Raw genomic sequence first — 21698 nt, 5'->3', positions numbered from 1 at the left:
TCGAAGCAATTATTCTTCTTGTTTATTTGTCATCGTTATTTTAATCAAAAATGTCTAAAGCCGACTAGAAGAACGAAAAATTCTTAAATCAGAATTCTCGTTAATTGCAAATTGTGTAATTAAAATCGAATCGTTATCGTTCAAAAAATGATTCGGAACGTTTGCCGGGCGATTAGGTGGACGTAGTGTTTGTAGAAACGAGCAGAAAATATTTTGTTAACATAGGTCTTCGAATCAATCTCGACTGCGATAATATACGATAAAAATGGTTGTTTATTTCAACCCGAGACTGATTTTTATGTAATCGTGTTCTTTCCAGAAAAAATAGTTTCTTAATTTTTAATTCGTGCATTCGAAATTGCAAAATTATTAGCTTGATGCATACGAAGTTTGAAATTCTTCAGGTTTCAGTTTGACAGGACAATATTTATCCATGCATTTGTCATATCCTATATCACTATAGTTAAATTTATTAGAAAACTTGATAGTATATCCTTAATAGAATCGAAGAACATCTAAATACTTAAATACAAGGATATTCGAACGAACAATTCGTCTATAGCACTGTAACCATCAGCGAACATGAACGCGATTAAAGTATTTACACTAGATCCTTCCTCGTACAGTGGCAGACAAAGGAAAGTTTGCAAGCTAAGAAGTATGGAAAGACAGCATAATTTTACAAAATGGACTTATGTCTAATAAGAGCAACGAATAAACGTATAAATAATATGTAGCGTCGAATAGACGGCTGTTATAAACATGGTAAGCAATTTTTAGTAGAAATTTTTAGCAGAAAAGTTACTGAAATTCATAGTCTATCCATTCTTTCATCCGCCACTGCATCAACTAAAAATTAACCACAGCTATTTACCAAATTCACAACGAACCGTAGTTTTTCGTTGAATTGCGAAACTCTACCGATATACCGATCGAATCAGCCAAATTGCATCCTTTGTCTTTATCAGCAATTGCGACACGAAACCGAACGCGTGATAAGTCGTTTACTTTCACCACCCTCGCGACCTTACCCTAATTCGACCCCGATACAGATTATAGATTTGTTTATCGAAGTCCAAACATTTTGAGTCCGGTATATAAACTGATCACCGAACCGGTCTCCTCCAACCGCTGTTCAACGATGAAGCCCGCTTTAGTAATTTTCGCCAGTTTCTGCTTGCTGGCCCAGGCAGTGCACCAACTGCCCAGCCAGGTCGCTGACACTACTTATCTGACCAAGCAGAAGAACATCTACGAACTGTTTTGGCACGTCGACCAACCCACTGTATACCATCCTGAACTCTACCAGAAGGCTCGCACCTTCAACATCGCGGAGAACGTCGTCCAATACAACGACCAGGTAGGATATACGGCTGACTCGTGAATAGACTGCAGATTTTTATACAAACTTATACCCTTATGAATAGAATTCAAGAAATAGAGATTCGTCTTGCATGTTAAAAATTATAACGAATATTCTGATGCAGATGAGTTACGAATCGTTATATCTTTAAATTTTGCGCAACAATTTATGGTCATATACCTTGTACATTTATAAATTTCATTAGTAACGAGTAGACTACGGACCAAATAAATATGCTTGCAAATGTATATTGTTTTGCAGCATCTCGAATAATTTCTGTAGCGTTGAACGCATTTCTTTTTCTCACATATTGAAACGCAAATCTCTTTAAAAGAAAGAAATTGTTTCTTTCTGTTTCCAAGAACTCTTTTCGCATAGAAGTATTATTAACTGAACGCAGCAAAAGCAGAAAATCGAGTCTTATGTTCGGTATTCAACTCGCAAATATTAAAATCTGCGGTCTATTAATTGGAAGAATCATCTTCTCGCTGCTAACGATTAACATATAATTGATAATATAATAGGAAGCAGTGACGGAGTTCATTCAGCTCCTGAAACATGGAATGCTACCACGTGGACAAGTGTTCACCGTGATGAACCCTGAGATGCGCCACCAAGCTGTGACGCTTTTCCGTGTTTTGTACAGTGCCAAAACCTTCGACGTGTTCTATAACACCGCTGTCTGGGCTAGATTCTACGTAAACGAGCTAATGTACACGTACGCTTTAAGCGTGGCTGTGATCCATCGACATGACACCAAATTGATCAAGTTGCCGCCATTGTACGAAGTGCTTCCACACTTTTTCTTCAACGACGATGTCATGCAAAGAACTTACGATATCGCCATGGGCAGCACAGGTTGGCTATGTTAATAATCTTTTCTTCTTTTTTAACCCCGCTCCGTTCTTTCGTTTGTTCTTGACCCGAGCGTATTCTTTTAACATTAAAAGATAGCTCAAGTCCGAGTTGAATATGGAAAAGTTGTTATTCATATGCATGATTTTTGAATGTTGAATCTTACGTTAAATATGCTCTTCAAATATTAGAAACTTGTTTTGTTTGCTACGCAACGTTTTTGTTTGAACTTGAACAGTTGACGAAAAGAAAACCGTGGGTAATGTCGACCAATACGTACTTTTGGCCAACTACAGCGGATGGTATTTGACGAGGCACAATGTACCCGAACAGAAATTGAACTATTTTACCGAAGACGTTGGCCTGAATAACTTCTACTTCATGATCAACCACGATTTCCCATCTTTCATGTCTTCCGAGATGCTTCACACCCCACAAATCCGTGGTGAATATTATTTCTTCAGCCACAAGCAATTGTTGGCCAGGTATGTTAAGAATTGCTCGATTATGCGTTGCATTTACTTCAAATAAAAACACGGGTCTTGACACTTTCCTACGACATTAATAATAATATAGTGATTTGCATAAATTTTGGAAAAACAATTTCTTTTACAAGATATGATTTCATTCGTACAAAAATGTAACAGAATAATTTATTTGTAAGAAGACGTTCCATTCATGCGGATGTAAATTTACTTTATAGAAATTTAAAATAATACTAATTAACATCGCTTCTAATGGCTGCTATTTAAAATTCATGTTTTCAGATACTACCTCGAGAGACTCTGTAACGACATGGGTGAAATTAGTTACGTGAGCGTAAACCACCCCATAGTAACTGGATACTATCCCACCATGCAATTCCGCAATGGGCTTCCGTTCCCACAGAGAGAAACCGGTGCTGTTGTGCCTCTTCACATGCAAAAATACGTCCAGGTAAGTTTTATATTCATTCAATAATAATCGCCGGTCGAGAAGAAGGTGATTCCGGGAAAGTAGAAAAGATATATTTTTCGAAAATATAAAGTAAAAGTTTTTCGTACGACCCATCGTTTTCGATCAAATTAAATCAAAATCAAATGTGAAAATTCCATTCTACGTACACGCTATTTACAGATGCTTCAGGACTTGCACACTAGGATCTCAACCGCCATCGATCTCGGTTTCGTCTTGGACACCAATGGTAACCGTGTCAATATCTACGAAAAAAACGGATTGAACGTTCTTGGTAACATCGTTCAAGGTAACGTTGACAGCATCAACATGCAATTTTACGGACAGATGGACATGCTCGTAAGAAAAATCTTTGGATTTGGTTATGAATCAAATGTCAAAAACCAAGTGGTACCATCTGCTCTCGAACTTTGGTCCACCAGTTTGAGAGATCCCGTGTTTTACAGCATCTACAAGACTATCCTCAATTATTACCACAGGTTTGTCTTACATTTGTCATGTATCATTGTTACTCTTTTAAATCTTCCTCCAAGAGATCCCAAGAATAGAGGAGCCAATAAGTAAGATTCTTCTTCCAGATACAAGGAAAATGTTCCCAGTTACACCGTAGATGAATTGGGCTTCTCTGGTGTGACCATTCAATCCGTAACTGTAGACAAACTCGTCACTTACTTCGATCACTTTGAGTCCCTGCTCAGCAACGGAATGTCCGTTCGTGGCTACAAAGAAGCCAAGAACACTTTGATCCAGGCTCGTCAATACCGTCTGAATCACAAACCATTCACCTATCATATTACCGTCAACTGCGACAAAGCCACCACGGGTGTAGTTCGCATTTTCCTTGGTCCAAAATACGATGAATTTGGTCATGAAATTGACTTGGTCCACAGTTACATGAACTTCATGCAGATGGATGAATTCATGATTGATCGTACGTATATATATTTTATTATTCTTATTATTCATCAATTCATATTAATGTTCACGTCCAACGCTAATGTTTGTTCGATTATTCGTGTTACAGTGAAGTCTGGAATCAACAAAATCGACAGAAGCAGCCACGAATCCATCTTCGTTGTTCCTGACGAGACCGCCAGCCACATTCTTTACAAAAAGCTCGTAAATAGCATCGAAGATGGCGCAACTTTCAAGTACTCTGAACAGCCTTATGGCTTCCCTGAAAGACTCCTTCTGCCAAGAGGTAAAAAGGGCGGTATGCCCTACAACCTTTTCGTCATCATTTCGCCGGTCGACCAGTCAGTCACCGTCCAAGTAGATTCTCCCATATGGGGTCACATGACCGACGATGGACGTTCTATGGGCTTCCCTCTAGACAGGCCTGTCACTTCTCTACTCTTCAACGTGCCTAACATGCATCTCACGGAAGTTCTGGTTCATCATGGAACTGAGCAGGAACTGAACACTGTCGATGAAACAAAACTTTCCATGTAGTTTTTTTAAGTTATTTCGTAAATGTTAATTCTTTAATAACTCCTTAATAATTTCCTTAAAGAGGAAACGACAAAGAGATGTAGAAAGAGACGAAATAAAATAATGTAAAAATTATTGGCTTGGATGTTTCACTATTTTATTATCCTATATTGCGATGTATAAGCAGCGTTAGTCTTATCTATGAAGAATAAATATTGATATGGATACATAGATGGTTCAATAGTTGATTAGCTTAGTCTGCTGATTTTGCTTCTTGTAATTACATCAGCAATTTTTAAAACTGATTATCCATTTCAAACGTCTAATGTGTTCGCTTGTTTCTTTGGCTTTTACTTGATTTTTTGCATATCTACATTTGCGTCTGATGAATAATATTTAACGTAAAAGTTGAAGGAATGATATTTCAATATTTTTGTCTTCGAACTTAACTCTTTGTATACTCACTAAAATAACTAAACGTGGTCGACCAAAGCAAGAGAATACTGGAAAGAAGAGGGAGAAAAAAGATGCAGACTATGTAGAAAGAAAGAAGAAGACCTGAGACATGTAATAGAAGAATGTGAAATAACGGGAGAACCAAAGGACATAGGAAAAACGCTAAATGAGACTGGAGAAGGTTTAACAGAACTGAAAGCAATAATAGAGAAGAGAAGGGCAAACGACAGGAAGGATGCACAGCAAGGAGATGAAAGACCAAAAGTTGCAATAGTTTTTAGTCATTAGTTGCTAATTTGTAGTTTCTAGTTTTAGTTTTTAGAGATAGAATAAGTAAGGTAGTGCAATAGAATAGAGTGGAAAAGAGGGGAGGTAGACATATAAGAAGAGAAATAGACATAAGAGATATAAAACCGAAAGTTCGTCTAAAGCCGAAAGGCACGGACTAAACAATGATAATAATAATAATAATAATAATAACTAAACGTGGTCAAAAAAGATCACATTTTTTATGACTTGAACTAGAATATTCTAGCGAATATAAGCGTTTATTACGTATATTTAAACTTCTCTTCTTCAATTTTTAATAATTAAACTTTGCATGATACGATATTTAATAATTATCATTGATCCATATCATTCAACGGTAAGTGATAAAATTATATCGTTAAACTAATGTTTCGTTTAGAGACGGAAATCAACTTATCCTATAAAAGCCTTAGTGAAACAGAAAAAAAGTTATCACAGCGATTAATTTAAATGCAGTAAACATCCTAAACTTACGCAGGTTATATCAATCGAAAGAAAGCATAATTGGAACCACTATGAATAACCAAACCTAACGATACTAAGCCATACATATGTACTTATAACCAAACAACGGTCATGTCACAGGCGTAATGCCTTTAAAATTAACAAAAAATAAAAATCAATTTCAAAAGTTGATCTTATTCAGTTGAAACATTGCATTAAGTATAACAGAGATAAGGCGTAGAGATATTAGCAAAATTGTCGAGATATTAAACAGCAATTAAAAGACCAGACTATTGACCAATCTAATTATCGAACTATCAAACGTCCGTTCACACGGCAAAACAACAGCTGTGCAGACAAGAGAACTTCATTTCCGGCATAAATCATATCCAATTATCGTCGAGACAATATTATCTTCGTGAATTATTATTAAAGGAACTATCCAGACTAATAAGAGAAAAAAGTGAGAGCAAGTGTTCCATACGAATCATACGATAATGCTAATCAAACAACGATAACGTATTTTTATACATTCGTGTAATTAAACGCGATTACGTGAAAGTAATTATTGCATGCTAAAAGTTCAATGTAGATAAAACTCACCCTGTATATACAAGTTTTCTTGCATACGCATTTCTCTTACTTACGTATGTTTGCAACTTACGTTAATAGAAATGCGTACCGATACGTGCGCGCATGCGCAACTGCTTTCTAGTTGTACCGAAGTTCAAGAACGCCTTTTTTAATTTCTATATTATTTCGTGTTCTTCGTACCAATTTCTCTGTTCTTATTGGTACTCTGTACGATATAATACATCATTTTTCGGTTACTAAATTAACTAGATATAATATAAAAATTATTACTAGAAAGCAGGTTTTTATGCGAATTCATATTTTTTGAGAATATATGTATTTAAAAAAGTAGAACTCCGGTAGAAAAATGTTTTATTCACAAGGTATTCTAGGAAACATTATACTTGGATACTTTATATATTTTTTCATATTATGTGCATTCTGTGCAATTTTGCACTTTCAGAATTCCTATAAATGCGTAAAAATCCATAGACCGGTTGTTATAAATTTATTATTAATTTTTACAAATTTTAAAGTGGATATTATAACAGGCGTAATCGCTATCATCGTGAACTGAGAGGCAAAGTTTGTTCTGATAAGGAAAATAGTGTAAAATTAGATTTGTTTTCATCTTAGATTTTTTGTAATTTATCATAGAACATCAGTAAGCAAATATTTCTATCTAGTTAAGTCTATAAAGACAGACAGAAAAAATATAATTTCTTAGTTGTTTGAACTTTGAAATAATGAGTATTGGAAATATGTGCATTAAATATTTCTTGAAAAAAACTTATTATAAATTTCGATTCTCAATTTATATGTATATAATGTAAAATTAATTTATAAGAATTGAAAACATAATTAACTACAATCCCTGTTGAAAATGACAACGTGAATTCGGGCTCGCCATTCATATGCAGATGCGCTAGTTACAATAAATAGTAACTAGAAGATAGTTCTAGATACGATCGATAGATTTCATCGATAGGTTCAAGATGTTCTTTTGTTTTTATCCTTAGTCCATGTAAGGAAGTGCAATAAAGGTTTTTCGACTCAGAACGGTGTGATAGATTTATCCAAAGAATAAAATAATAACTATTGTGATCCTACCTCTGAATACAGAAATAACAACAATACCTCTGCTACTTCCCCTCCTAAGAAAAATGAAATGTACAACTTTTAATTCCTTAAAATCTGTGGAGCATTGTATTGTATTTGTTCGTTGTATTAAAGGCTGATGCCTATTACAATTTTTTCGCGTATCTCCTAGCTTATTGCATTTTGTTTCTATCTTAATTTATTCCTCAAAGCTAAATCTTACTTCTCTATTCATTTAACAATAAATACATCTATATTTTAATTTTGCTATAGAGGTTACTATATATCAGTCTTTGGTGTTTCATCCTTATTCGTTTTTCTTCGATTTCTTTATTTGTTTATGCAGAAAACTCAACTTCATGCTTCCCTTTATGATGTTTACCAGTTTCCATATTTCATTTTCGGTTGTTGTTATCGTTATTTCTGTCCATTCTTTACTTCACAGTGTGATTGGTATGATTCCTATATATATTGCGCAGTCTCTTAGTATATATTTTCTATTCTGTATTTCTCCGATGTAGCATAATCGACATGATAGTTTCTCTTCTGTTTTATATTTCATTCCTTGTCGTATTATGCATCTGTAGAATATATAAAATGTATTGTATGCATCAGTCGAATAAAAATTGCACGAATTTCTTTTAGCAAAACGAAATATCCGCAATGCTCGTCTCATTGTCAAAGTGTGAAACAGATTTCGTGCTTGCACCGATATCTGGATATTTACTTTTTCATTTTCTTGCATTTAAATATAGAACATATTGATAAAAGAAAAGTTGCCTTGGGTAAGACGCCGAAATTACAGCGATTGATATTTTCTGATCGAACATTCATGCAAATTACAAAACTTTTGATTAAGCTTGAATAATTAAAACAACAATGCAGCTAAAGGAGAAGTATTTGTTCTACGCTATCGATTTTTGTCATACTATCCTGTCACATAATATTGAATTGTAGTAAACATAATAATCGCTACCTTACTCCATATCGAGAAATTCTCAATTATGCTTATATTATATAATAATATACTTCCTGTTACATAGGTAATGAATCAATTGAAAATTTGTCTCCCAGTTAATTAATCCACACCAGCGATAGCGCATGCATGTTTTATTCTTCTTAATTTAGATTGGCCCAAAATTGACACATAATCTGTAATCGGGAAAATAAAATTATTCAAAACACGAATTTCGATCGAAGTTAAATCGTCAATGAACAAACAGTGTTTACTGCTGCCATATCGTACAACTTTATTACGATGAAGTACATTATAATAAAAAAAAGAGAACCTTCTAACGCTCGAAATAAAAAATTACGCATTTTTCCTTAGCCTTTTCTCATAAAAATTGACCGAGGCACGTTTAAATTTCCAAAATTTCGAACAAAATCGTAACGATTTCTTCTAGACTTTCTTTTTCATTTTTTTCGTAAACCGTTCGCCACGCGAGAAAAAGGCAGTAGAACATCAAAGATGCTCTCCTTTCTTAGATCTACAATTTTTGTCTGACGTGCTTTTGTTATATTATATTAGATATGTTATATTAGAAATATATTATTACATAGGATATGTTATATTACATTATATTAGATAATCGAATAAAATCGACTTTATATGCATTTAAAAATTTAAATAATTATTTCGACGTTTAAGGGCTGAGAGGCACGCCTTTTCTCTATCCAAACGAGCTGAAATTCTGCACAGATTATTTCTTTTATTCATTGGAACTATTCCGGTGGAGGGTGTCGCGAAAGAAATTTTCATCAAGATTAGATAACAATTTATGTAAAATATCTAATGGAGCAATAAGTAAGAATTAATCGAGGGAGGGGATGACGGAGTATAAGAGTAGCTGCTCGCTGAGCATCCGCGCTCTGGGATTCCGCGGTTTTCACTTTTCAAAAATGTTTCCACGGCTGTGGCTGCTGGGGCTACTGGCCTGCAGTTTGGTCAATGCAGAATATTACAACACGAAAACCGCTGATAAGGATTTCTTGTTGAAACAGAAGAAGGTCTACAATCTGCTCTATCACATCACCCAACCAGCCGAGATCAACTACACGTGGTACGAAGAGGGTCAAAAATGGGACATCGAAGCGAACATCAACTTGTACTCCAACCCGGTTAGTAATTATCAATTAAAAAAAAATATTGATTATTGATGATAATTGCCTTGCTATTGAAAACACGAAAAAATGTTTCCTATGAAATTTTTCGACTTCGGGAGGACATATTCTAATGTTATTAAATTTTCTGTAAATACGCGCATAAGGGTTGTGCGAAGAACAACTTTGTTTTTTTTCTATGGAATCGTATATTCTTTAATACATTAAAAAAAGAAAACGAAGTTGCTCTTCACACAACATTTACGTGTTTACCTACAGAGAATCTAATAACATCAGAATATGTTCCCTCCGAAATCAAACAAATTTCATAAGAAACATTCTTTCGTATTTTCAATAGTTTAAAAGTACATATTTTGAAATCTCATTAATAATGTAATGAGACACAGCTATCATGATTATATTGCTCATAATCACGATAGTCGTGTCTGCATATCAGTTGACTACATTCTAAAACATTTCGTGACCAAATTTTGTTTTACATAAAAAATAACTACAATGGTCAAATAAAAAATCCAGCGTGGACCGCCAATGGCATTCAACGTAGTAAAATAAAGTGACAAAGCAAATAACGAACAAATTAACGATACCAATTAACGTCAACAAAATAACGAGCACATAACAAACAAATACAAATTTTTAAATAATTATTTGAACAAAAATCTAATAATATCCAACCCTGTGTAAAGTGAATATTCTTGATGAATTTTCAGGCCGCGGTAAAGGAATTCCTTTACATGTACAAGAACGGTATGCTTCCGCGAGGAGAAGTGTTCTCACTTTACTATCCATATCTCCTTAAAGAAATGGTAGCCCTGTTCAGGTTGTTTTATTATGCAAACGACTTCGAAACATTCTACAAAACAGCTCTTTGGGCAAGAAACAATATAAACGAGGGCGAATATATCATAGCCTTCTACAATGCAGTAATCAGAAGACAAGACACTAAGTTCATTCAATTGCCACCCCCATACGAACTCTGTCCATACCTTTTCTTTAACTCGGAAGTCCTGCAAAAAAGCCATCACACATCACTTTTTGACCTCCGTGGTAATTGTTTCTAGTTTCTTTCTTTTTATTTTCGTCGTACTATTTAACATAATTGCAAACTATTTCACTTTAGAAACAAGTGGAGAATACAAGACATACATATTCCGGGCAAACTATTCCGGTTGGTACATGAATCGTGAATACTACTTGGAAAATAAGTTGAATTACTTCATGGAAGATATCGGCTTAAATGCCTACTACTTCTTCTTCCGACAATCATTCCCATTCTGGATGTCATCCTCGGAATTTGGTTTTCAAGATTATCGTGGAGCAGAATACTTGTATGGGCATCAACAATTAATGAACAGATACTATTTAGAAAGACTTACGAATGAATTACCTAATCTCGAAGACTTCGACTGGGAGAAACCATTCTATGCTGGTTATTATCCTACTATGACATACCAAAATGGATTACCATTCCCTCAGAGACCAGAATGGAGCAACTTCCCTAGCTACAAATACAAATACATTACGGTAAGAAAAAACTAACAAGTTTGAAATTTTTAATTTTGAATTTCTTTAAAATCTCACATGTGTGTTATAAATTGCGTGTTGCGTCCGAACGATCCGTAGCACTGCATGTAGTCGATCGAGCCGCTCGCCTTCCAAGGGTTAATATAATTTCACTTGTTACAGGACATCAAAGACAAAGAATCAAGAATAATGTCTGCAATTGATACTGGTTATGTATTCGGCAATGGTACTACCAAGTATTACATCTATAACGAGGATGGTTTGAACATTCTTGGAAATATAATTGAAGGCAACGAAGATTCCTTTAACCAACAATTTTATGGTAGTATTGATGCTCTTGGCAGGAAAATCCTTGGTTACAATCTAGAACCATCAAGCAAGTATAAAATCCTTCCCAGTGCCTTGGAAATCTTTTCTACTTCTTTAAGAGACCCTGCCTTCTATCGTCTCTATAAGAGAATAGTGGACCTTTACTACAGGTAATTCTAGTTTAGTTTAGTTTAGTTTGTTTTTAAACATAGTTAGCTTAATTCTAAACATTTCCTTTTATTTATTCATATTTATTTACATTGTTACATTGTAACAAAGTTACTTGTGACTTTAATTAACAAAACGTTTATTTTTAGGTACAAAATGCATCAGACGCCATACAACAAAGATGAACTCATCTATCCTAATTTGAAAATTGAATCTTTCTCTATTGATAAACTCATTACATATTTTGAGCAATTTGATACAACAATCAGCAATGGGTTGTTTATGGATGCACAAAAAGATGACAAATTGCCATTAATTAAAATTAGACAGCCTCGTCTGAATCACAAACCATTTAATTTCCACATTACCATCAATTCTGATAAAGCAATGAAAGCAGCTATCAGAATTTTCCTTGGACCCAAATATAGTTCACACCACAGACTATATGAACTTCCAGAAAATCTTAAATACTTCTATGAAATTGACAACTGGATCCTTGACTGTAAGTTTATTCAATTTTATTTATTAGTTAATTATTAGTTTGATTCCCCCTTATTTCCTTTTCTAAAAATATTCTATTATTTTCATATATTTTCAAATTAAAAGGTATTAAGTAAATACAAACATTTTTTTAGATTAACAAAGGGGTTTTATATTTTTCAAATCATTTTTGGAAAGTCATTATAATTAATAAAATTATCTTAATTTACTATTACCCTTAATCCTTAATGTATAAATTTTTGTTATGATTAATATTTAGATATATAACTAATATTCTTCACAAATTTTCAACAGTGAATGCTGGTCTGAACAAAATTACACGTAATAGTCAGGAATGCTTCTTTACAATCAATGACCAAGAACCAAGTGAAGTTTTCTATAGCAAACTCGAAGCATCTCTCTATGGTGACAAAACATTCAATTACTATGAAAGAATCTTTGGATTCCCAGAAAGACTGTTATTACCAAAGGGTAAAAAAGAAGGGATGCCATTCCAACTGTTCTTATATGTTAGCCCAGTTTCTACGGAATACCAATTCACTTCTAGAATATGGGGTGATTATAAATTTGACAAAAGACCATTTGGTTTTCCACTAGATAAACCTCTTGATAATTTCAACTATGATGGACCTAACATGTTATTCAAAGACATTCTTATTTATCACAAGGAGGAATTCGACATAAACATTACTTATTAATTACTTTCTCTTTCTCTTGTATCTCTCACATTTATTTTTATAATATTCATAATTTTGCAATAAACGTTACTTTCTTTATCTTCCAATACGTTTTATTTTATTCTTCTTTTCATATATTTGGATACTCCTAAAAACTAATATTCTACATTTAATATTAAAGTAATCACAAATTTTTAAGTGATAATGTCATATGGAAGAAAAAAATATATTGAATAATGTTTTGGAATTTATATAAACGTTGTCAGATCATTTGCTAATTAAACTAAGAGAAATAGTTTAGATTTATGTTACTTTTTAGAAAAATATAGCAAAAATAAAATAGTTCAATTAAACTCAAATTCTTAAAAAAAATTAATAGTAGAGCTGTAGGTTATGTTATTAAAATAGTTATTAAGGTTGTAAGTTATCTTATTAATGTATGATGTATATAATTACATAAAAATTATAGATTAAAATTATAGATCATGTTATTTCAAGATTATGTTAAGATATGTCGTATACAAAGTTCCAGCAATTCTTAGAAATTTTGATGGTGGGGGATGTAGTATTTAAAATTTTCTTACTACTCGCATAGTGGTTATATTTCAACTTGAAACATGTAGAAATATTTTTTATCTAAAAAAAATTCTCCCAACACGTAATATATATGTGGTTGTATTAATACATAAGACGCAAAGTGTTTAAAATTTTTAAAAGCAAGTTTTTAAGCACAAATTGAAAATGAATACATAAGGGAAACCGAATAATTGTGGTACTTCGTAGCTAACTTTACTTTGTAGTAGTTGAATAGCTGGTTAGTAACAGAGAGGAAATTAAAGTTCATGCTTATGGACCTGGTTGTTCACGAAGTAGTGCTGCACCATGCGGTCAAGTGCTGAGTTTAATTCACGTTAGCATATACAAGAACCTATAAAATTAGGGATCTGCCCTGTGTGATTGTACACTAGCATAGATAAGAACCTATTGAGTCCCAAGCTATGAGAACCTATTTAATCGTACGGTTCTACGGAAAGGTTCATATCTGCTATTCTATTCGATAGAAAAGTATAAAAATGACAACATTGTGCAATAATGAAACTATTATAAGTTGCCTAGGAAAGAGGAATTAATTGTTTATTACATTTTTGGGCGATGACACATATAAAGCAGTATTAGAAATAATACAAAATGTCAGATTATAATAATTTGTTAACAAAAAACAAAGAAAATAAATAAATTTCTGCCGTTGACAAAATCCTAACTGCTCTTCGCCCTTGCTCTTGACTTTTGAGACTTGCGGTCTTCTTTGTTGATATCTTCTCAGGGACAAATCTTCCTCAGCTTTAACGGAAATCTCTCCTTCGGATGCTCCTAGAATCACTGAAGCAATTTACCTATGAAAACATAATCGCGATAGCAACCAATTAGCTCACATTATTTGCTATATAATTCATAATTGTATCATATAATATGATACAATTAGTAATTATATGTCAAATAAAAATGATTTCCCGGGTCTCACCACGTGAAACTTATATGTATTAGCAGAGAGGAATTTTCTCTCCGGTATTACAAAATAAAAATTTTATAAGCTATACATCAATTAATAGGAAAGTAAACAATGATAAATTACTTTCAATTAAATTAATTTCTCTTTTCATGATAGTTTCACTATCAATTTTCCAAGAATATTTTTAACTACTAATTATGAACATTCTCCAGGAGAATTTAAGTTACTTAAGTTTAAGGTAGAAACTTTAAGCTTAAATACATAGATTCTTGTATATGCTAAATTCCAACCAAAAAGGACAGATCCCTAATTTTATAGGTTCTTGTACATGTTAATGTCAATTAAACTCAGCACTTGGCCGCATGGTGCAGCACCTGTACTGTGAAATAACTGAAACTACGGGCGTGAGCACTCTCATTTCCTCTCTGGTAGTAGTAATAGTTCAAAAATGGTGACTACCGCTAATTACGCTTTTTCTTCCGACGGTGAATATTTTGCACATTGCGGTAATGATGGAAAATTAAAAATTTGGGACACTGGCACTGGCCGTTTGAAACAAGAATATGTTTCTAATTCTCATCTTTCTTCACCATGTTGTGTTTTGGCTTGGCTTTACGTCAGTTCTCGAACAACAAATACATCGGTAAACCATGTGCTTCTTTACTCTATATATTCGTACAAATGTTAGATTTTCTTATTCTTTCGTAGATTTATTCTGTATATTATGATAAAATAAAACTTTTTCCGAACTCAACCTATCTTTTAAATCATATCATGAATCATGAATGTTTATAATCTTTAATTAGTTATACTTCACAGCACTTTTAGAGGTTATGCTTTCCATGCGTTTCGCAATTTTTTACAAATTTTATACTAAAATAAACACTGAAATGAGACTTTCACAGAAGTATTTTAAGTTGTGAATATCTTTTATTTCATGAATTTTTCCTTTTCACTTGCCTTTATTATTAAGTTATGTTTCTTTAATTAAATGGTATTTGAGGTTATAATCTTTGTTCATTTCTTTATTACATTTATATCAGAATACGCAATAAATTTATTATTGTTCTCATAATATTTTACTATATATTGTGTAGATGTAATATCTTTATTTATAAAGGTATTTTGTTTTGTAATATAAACGAAATATTAAATAAATCATTTTTAAGATCTTTGTATTATAATTGTACATAGTATAAATATTTATGTTATTGTAAAATTTCAATTTCTTGAGTATAACAGTATGACATAAAAATTTAAAATAGATTGATACCATTCCTTTTTCAATCAACTTTGGATATTAGAAATATACGTTACTTCATAAGTTATTAAATATTAATGAACAGTTTGAGAACCAAATTATAGTATATTTAACGTAATAATATATTTACTTATGAATTAATAGTATATTTAACATAAGATAAATTGGTATAATTAGTACTAGTTATTAAATAGAAAATATAGAATATTTTATAATAATACTAATTTATTTTAATTTATAATAATAAAATTAATTTAATTAATAAAGTCTTTTGACTATATAATTGAAAATAGTCATTTTATTCTATTTTTAGCCTTCACCATGGAAAAAACGCAGAAAGAAATCAATTTCAGAAGAATCCAATCAAAAGGGCATTGTTGCCATGGGTTCAACAAATGGAAGAGTCGCACTTTATGATACAACAACTTCCTTAGTTACTGCACAATTAAATGGTCATTCTGGTACTGTTACTGCAGTGACTTGGTCTGAAAATGTTGGCTTATTCTCTGCAGCAGATGATCACCACATTATTCAGTGGAATTTGCAAGAAAATGGTGTAAGATGTAAATGGAAATCAGGCAAAGGAAAAACTGTATCATTAGCAGTTTCACCAGATGGAAAGAGTTTGTTATCAGGAGAAAGGGTTATTAAATGGTGGAATCTAGATACTAAGCAGTTAGTAAGGACATTCACAGGCCATGCTAATGAAGTGTCATGTCTTCATACTGTTCAAATGACATCTGGTAACAATTATGTTATCAGTGGTGCTTGTGGGGATGGTTACCTGAATGTTTGGGCATTGGATGAAGTAAGATGCATTTTTTAAACTTCTTATTCTCAATAATATTTTTTAATATGCTGTACTTATTAACCATAACACATTATTATATGAGAATTGACAATTCTTTATAAAGGTATATATTTTCTGTCCTTTCCCTGCATTATAAGGAGAGTATGCTAAGAAAGAATCATTTAATCATTTGACAATTTGTAGTGTATTGGTAACTTCTCCATATACCTAAATAAAAAAAATTATTGTTAACAATATAAAATACAAATCTAGTTAATTTTTAAAAAGTTCTGATAATGGACTTTAAATATGATTTTATTAGAGCTCCCAAATTAATTTCTAGAAAAAGAGAAGTATTATATGTGTTCTTTTCAAAATTTTATTCAATTTTAATTAAATATGCAATTATATCTACTAATTAAGAAAATATTTTCAGCAAAGAAATGAAAGAACTGCTGTGGCAAGTTTAGCTTTGCAAGATGATCCAATAAGTGTTTCTACACACATTTCTGAAAACTTTCAAGTGATAGTGTTGGTAGTAACAAGGTCTGGCCAAGCACATCTATTTCAATACCAACCAAATGGTCGGTCAAAACCTTTGAAGCCAAGTTTAAATATTGCAGTCGCTTCTGATATAAGCCAAAAAGATAGTGTTCAACAAATTTCTATCTTAAATGGAATATTGACAGAAGATGAAAAATTATTATTAGCATATGGAACATATCTTAATCCTATATTTGAAAAAGTGACACCAGATTTTTCTGATAAAGTACAGTATCTAGTACGTTCAGAACATAAAAAAAGCAAAGACAGAAAAGAAGAAATTTCTAAAGTGAAGTCCACTATAATTGAAGATAATGTTGAATATCTTACACCAGGTATTTATCTTTGATATTTAAACAGAGTAACATTTATACACAACAGTAAATCAAATTTGTAATTTAATTTTGATTTATCTGTTGTAGGAATAATTGAAACTACACAAAAAAAGATTAAAAGCAGTGGTGGGTCACAATTATTATTAAAAGATAGATTGGAAAACTTAAGCTTAAGTGCTGAAAGCAATCCTACAGGCAAAATCACGAGCACGGGTAATAGTAGAGCACAACTTTTGGTACAAGGCTTAAATAGTAAAGATAAAGCTATTTTGAGCAACATTTTTCTCACGAAAAATGAGACTATTATTAGGAATACTATTGCCAAGTTACCAATTCAAGCAATTGGTCCTCTTCTTAAAGAACTTACCATCCTACTTCAGGGTAAAACGTACACGTAAGATTATCAAACGTTAACTAATTTTTGTAGTATATTTAAAATCATTAACTATAGAAGCCTAAAAATCGTGCTTAATTCTTATTAATTGATTATATTATAGGAGTAAAATTGCTGTACGATGGTTGGAAGTATTATTAACAACTCACGCGGGACATTTATTGTCACAAGCAGACCTTGTAGAATTATTTGGGCCAATTTTAAGTTTAATGGATGCTAAACTAACTCTTTTAACAGAGCTCTCGAAACTTAAGGGTCGAGTATCTCTTATCACAGGTCAAATTTCTCAAACAATGGAAGAACACGACAAAGACATTAGCGAAAATTGTCTTGTCTACCAAGATACAGGTTTGTATCTGTAAAAATATTATTTTGTTGCAATCGATGTTTTAAAACTATTTTTCAAAATACAATTTATAAATTAAAATAAATTTTGGACAAAATCTTCTTTTTGTATAAAAATTAATAATACATAATTTCCCGTCTTATTTGATATATTATACTATTTTTACCATTTATAGTATTTATTTAAAGCTGAAATTAATAAACATAAATAAATATAAATAGATTCATCAGATGAAGATGGTGGAGTTGAAGATGAAGATTTGGAAAGCGAATCAGATGAGAAATGGGAAGAAATGTCAAATCAAGAGGACAATGAAGATGAGCAAGAAGATCCAGGTGACCAAGAACAGGAGAATGATGAGGATGTCACAAGTACGAATTCTAATTATGATAATGTTGATGATGATGAAGAATCTGTATCCAGCTGAATATTAATTTGAGGTAAAATAAAAAACGAAATTATAAAAAATTATTGGTTTTAAATTACGATTAAATATTTTGCAGTTTACATGAATTAATTTAAATGCTTCACTAAATTATTTTATTACAATATTATATCAGAATCACTATTTGAAAAATTAGTATAGGTCAATTTACCACACAATGACATTACTAAATTCAGTTCTTGTTTGTTTTAGTGAACATTGGAGTTCCTGAATGTAATGGATATGGCGAAAAAGAGAAAACAATTGAAATATTGAAATTGTTAAATAAATGTCGTTTTTCTACAAAAACTATTCAAATTATTAAATATATATTATCTATTCTAAATGAGAAATTATTTCATACTTCTGATTTTAAGTTAAAAATAAACAATAAGTATTTACTTAAAAATAAACAAACCTTTTTAAAAGGAAAATAGAAATAACTACAACTTCAATGTTATTACTTTACGTAAACTTATTATAATCTTTTATTCCTTTCTCTTTCAAAATTTTTTTTGGAAATCCGCGCCTTTTTGTTATCACTAAGGATTTCTATTTTGAGGTTAGGCTGAAAATGAAGCTATTCTTCAATGAAGAATGAGGTATATTTTTATCAGAGGTATAAGAAGTGTAAAAAGTTTTTATAATTTGACTTAAATGAATGAAAATTAATAAAACATAGTAATTTACATACTTTTTAAAAAATAACTTTGTAACATGGTGAGTGGACGAAGAGTTTAATACAAATTATTTATTCTGGGTTAAAACATTAATTCTGTCTTAGGTTAATTTATCCTTTTTTTGCGTATTATATTATTACAATGATTTTATTTTATAGATTTTTTTATTAAATAGAATATGGTTTATACAGTTTCTAGAATAAGTTTTTACAAAAAAAAACTTAGAATAAAATAGGATATTATTTATACAAGTATAAATTTATTACTATTTACATCATACATGCTCTAACAATGTTTTTTAATTTATGCTTTAGCCAGTGCTAAAACATGACATCGAACTTCCAGCTTCAGTTCCTGAATTACTATTGGAAAAGCATGCAAACTTTTTACTTTCTTACGGCACTGATAAAGATGAATATGTAAGTATATTATATTATTTTAAGTTTTATGTATTATATTTTTTATATTATAAGTAGTATAAGGATTATTTGCATATATATAATTAAATTAGGTTTAATGTAAAATTAATGGAAATAATAAATTTTAGATGTATTGTATGACAGAACATATGAGAATGTCTGGAATGTACTGGGGTTTAACAGCACTGGATCTTATGGGTAAACTTGAAGAGACAAATCGAAATGAGGTACTAGAATTTATTGCTCAATGTCAAACAGACAGTGGTGGTATAGCTGCAAGTTTACAACATGATCCACATATTCTTTACACTTTGAGTGCAGTACAAATACTTTGTATCTATAATGCATTAGATACTATTGACATAGAAAGAGTTGTAAAATATGTAAAGGAAAGACAACAACCAGATGGAAGTTTCACAGGTGATATCTGGGGTGAAGTTGATACAAGATTTTCTTTTTGTGCTGTGGCAACTTTATCACTTTTGGTAAATAAATATAGTAATAAGAGATTTAATCTATTGATAGATATTAGACAAATGTTGACAGATATTGAATCTGTGCAAAAATGTATTAAATTATATCTATATTTCTGTATTTGTATATTTTTTTATGATAATAGAATAATATAATACTTAAAGTTACAAAAATAGTAAGCTTATGAATTAACTTAGACTATAATAATATTATTTTAGAATCGACTGGATGCAATAGATGTTGATAAGGCAGTTGAATTTGTGATGAAATGTATGAATTTTGATGGTGGATTTGGATCAAAACCTGGAGCTGAAAGTCATGCTGGTATGATTTATTGCTCCATAGGGCTTTTATCAATAACTGGTAATTTTTATTTTATTTTTAATTATTCTTCGGCTAGTATATAACAAAATCAATATAATAAAATAAAAAGAAAGAGAAAAAATATATACAATTCTTTTTACAAATTAAATAACATAAAGTGTTAAATATTGCCAGGTAATCTTCACTTAGTAGATGCAGATCAATTAAGTTGGTGGCTTTGTGAAAGACAACTTCCATCTGGGGGTTTAAATGGTAGACCAGAAAAGTTACCTGATGTTTGTTATTCTTGGTGGGTCCTTTCTGCACTAACAATTTTAGGACGCCTTCATTGGGTTGATAAAGAACAATTGGTATGTATTTCTTCAAAAAAATTAAAGAATGCAAAAAATACTAATATTATATTAAAAATGGACGAAGTTAATCAAATTTTATTACAACATTAATTTACAGGTAAAATTTGTACTGGCATGTCAAGATACAGAATCAGGAGGATTTAGTGATCGTCCAGGAGATATTGCTGATCCTTTTCATACTCTTTTTGGCTTAACTGCACTCTCCCTTTTAAATACTGATTATCCTCTGAAAAAGATCAATCCGACATATTGCATGCCTGAATATGTAATTCAAAGGTTACATTTGAAACCAGCAAGACTCGACCAAAGTAATTGACAATTGATTACTAAAAATTAGCTTTTTACTAAACCTAAATATTTATGAAATAATGCAACAGAAGAAAATATAATGTTAATCTTTTGCAACAACTGTTTTATTTATTGCTTTATTTAAGGAACACAATATCGTTTACTTCAATTTACTGGCATATTATTATATATATGTATATTGTTACATATTATTATAAAATGTATATTATTAATGATAATGATTGATTATACATACAATACGTATAATAATATATAACAAGTATGGTAATATAAATAGAACTATAATTTATTAACACAATTTAATATGAGTAAAAAAAAAGATTAAAAATTAATAAGAATATATATTGCTTTTGCTCTTAATGATTCGATAAGGATGTTGCACTAGAAAACTATATCTATAATAATATTTATTATGGCGTGAGGTTTTTGAGAGATAGTCGCAATAACATATGGTAGTAAATCAGTTACCAAAAAGGAGCTATTAAAAAAAGAAGCACATAATATTGATACAAACATAAACAACTTTCATTTCATATAAGTCCCTCATTATTTTTCATTCAAATGTAAAGCAATGGTTATTGGCAATTATATTCATATTTATATAAATCTTTACATTATATATTTTTCAGGTTTTTATTTACATTTAAAATTGTGTTGAAGTCAATACATGACAATTCTCGCGATCTTTTTATGAGTATTTTAAATGTTGTAAATTAAATATATCATTCCATTCAATAAAACAGGATTTGT

The 21698-nt window shown here is 31.2% G+C and overlaps 4 protein-coding genes and 2 long non-coding RNA genes across 6 annotated transcripts; 4 read left to right on the top strand and 2 right to left on the bottom strand.

The window, feature by feature from the left end:
• Nucleotides 1-1141: 1141 nt before the first annotated feature.
• On the top strand, nt 1142-4624 carry HEX70b (hexamerin 70b). Its single transcript, XM_069129175.1, has 7 exons — nt 1142-1360; nt 1888-2221; nt 2457-2703; nt 2986-3154; nt 3335-3651; nt 3751-4103; nt 4197-4624. Exons 1-7 carry the CDS (start codon nt 1142-1144, stop codon nt 4622-4624), a joined length of 2067 nt encoding a protein of 688 aa, XP_068985276.1.
• LOC138187910 (uncharacterized) lies at nt 3548-6541 on the bottom strand. Its single transcript, XR_011175289.1, has 3 exons — nt 6416-6541; nt 3685-4595; nt 3548-3629 (listed from the first exon to the last, which is right to left on the bottom strand). It is a non-coding gene; the product is annotated as an uncharacterized LOC138187910 (long non-coding RNA).
• A 2794-nt stretch (nt 6542-9335) lies between these two features.
• Hex70a (hexamerin 70a) lies at nt 9336-12893 on the top strand. The gene is made up of 6 exons (XM_069130295.1): nt 9336-9604; nt 10318-10654; nt 10728-11131; nt 11294-11610; nt 11758-12110; nt 12404-12893. Exons 1-6 carry the CDS (start codon nt 9386-9388, stop codon nt 12805-12807), a joined length of 2034 nt encoding a protein of 677 aa, XP_068986396.1. The 5' UTR covers nt 9336-9385; the 3' UTR covers nt 12808-12893.
• LOC138188491 (uncharacterized) lies at nt 12563-13583 on the bottom strand. Its single transcript, XR_011175516.1, has 2 exons — nt 13371-13583; nt 12563-12941 (listed from the first exon to the last, which is right to left on the bottom strand). It is a non-coding gene; the product is annotated as an uncharacterized LOC138188491 (long non-coding RNA).
• Nucleotides 13584-14700: 1117 nt separating this feature from the next.
• On the top strand, nt 14701-18760 carry LOC138188487 (WD repeat-containing protein 43). The gene is made up of 7 exons (XM_069130297.1): nt 14701-14939; nt 15871-16365; nt 16784-17225; nt 17313-17619; nt 17723-17967; nt 18187-18405; nt 18603-18760. The coding sequence occupies exons 1-6, from the start codon at nt 14745-14747 to the stop codon at nt 18390-18392; spliced, it is 1890 nt and encodes a 629-aa protein (XP_068986398.1). The 5' UTR covers nt 14701-14744; the 3' UTR covers nt 18393-18405; nt 18603-18760.
• Nucleotides 18761-18948: 188 nt separating this feature from the next.
• Nucleotides 18949-21047, top strand: betaggt-II (geranylgeranyl transferase type-2 subunit beta). Its single transcript, XM_069130301.1, has 6 exons — nt 18949-19109; nt 19384-19488; nt 19617-19973; nt 20181-20325; nt 20461-20636; nt 20737-21047. The coding sequence occupies exons 1-6, from the start codon at nt 19107-19109 to the stop codon at nt 20953-20955; spliced, it is 1005 nt and encodes a 334-aa protein (XP_068986402.1). The 5' UTR covers nt 18949-19106; the 3' UTR covers nt 20956-21047.
• The last annotated feature ends 651 nt before the right edge of the window (nt 21048-21698 follow it).

Source organism: Bombus flavifrons, chromosome 16, assembly GCF_040668555.2.
Source record: "Bombus flavifrons isolate JBK064 chromosome 16, iyBomFlav1_principal, whole genome shotgun sequence".
NCBI classification, from domain to species: Eukaryota; Metazoa; Arthropoda; class Insecta; order Hymenoptera; family Apidae; genus Bombus; species Bombus flavifrons.
The sequence above is the reverse complement of the archived record's forward strand: the minus strand, read 5'-3'. Positions and strand labels throughout refer to the sequence as shown.

What these genes read in the sequence shown, in the direction of transcription:
- HEX70b (XM_069129175.1), top strand. Translation starts at nt 1,142, where the DNA reads ATGAAGCCCGCTTTAGTAATTTTCGCCAGTTTCTGCTTGCTGGCCCAG. An exon ending in TCGTCCAATACAACGACCAG is followed by an intron (nt 1,361 to 1,887) that starts GTAGGATATACG and finishes ATAATATAATAG; the next exon opens with GAAGCAGTGACGGAGTTCAT. An exon ending in CACAAGCAATTGTTGGCCAG is followed by an intron (nt 2,704 to 2,985) that starts GTATGTTAAGAA and finishes TCATGTTTTCAG; the next exon opens with ATACTACCTCGAGAGACTCT.
- Hex70a (XM_069130295.1), top strand. Translation starts at nt 9,386, where the DNA reads ATGTTTCCACGGCTGTGGCTGCTGGGGCTACTGGCCTGCAGTTTGGTC. An exon ending in TCAACTTGTACTCCAACCCG is followed by an intron (nt 9,605 to 10,317) that starts GTTAGTAATTAT and finishes ATGAATTTTCAG; the next exon opens with GCCGCGGTAAAGGAATTCCT. An exon ending in TGACAACTGGATCCTTGACT is followed by an intron (nt 12,111 to 12,403) that starts GTAAGTTTATTC and finishes AATTTTCAACAG; the next exon opens with TGAATGCTGGTCTGAACAAA.
- betaggt-II (XM_069130301.1), top strand. An exon ending in GCACTGATAAAGATGAATAT is followed by an intron (nt 19,489 to 19,616) that starts GTAAGTATATTA and finishes AATAAATTTTAG; the next exon opens with ATGTATTGTATGACAGAACA. An exon ending in TGGCAACTTTATCACTTTTG is followed by an intron (nt 19,974 to 20,180) that starts GTAAATAAATAT and finishes ATATTATTTTAG; the next exon opens with AATCGACTGGATGCAATAGA.
- LOC138188487 (XM_069130297.1), top strand. Translation starts at nt 14,745, where the DNA reads ATGGTGACTACCGCTAATTACGCTTTTTCTTCCGACGGTGAATATTTT. An exon ending in ATGTTTGGGCATTGGATGAA is followed by an intron (nt 16,366 to 16,783) that starts GTAAGATGCATT and finishes AAATATTTTCAG; the next exon opens with CAAAGAAATGAAAGAACTGC. An exon ending in CTTCAGGGTAAAACGTACAC is followed by an intron (nt 17,620 to 17,722) that starts GTAAGATTATCA and finishes ATTATATTATAG; the next exon opens with GAGTAAAATTGCTGTACGAT.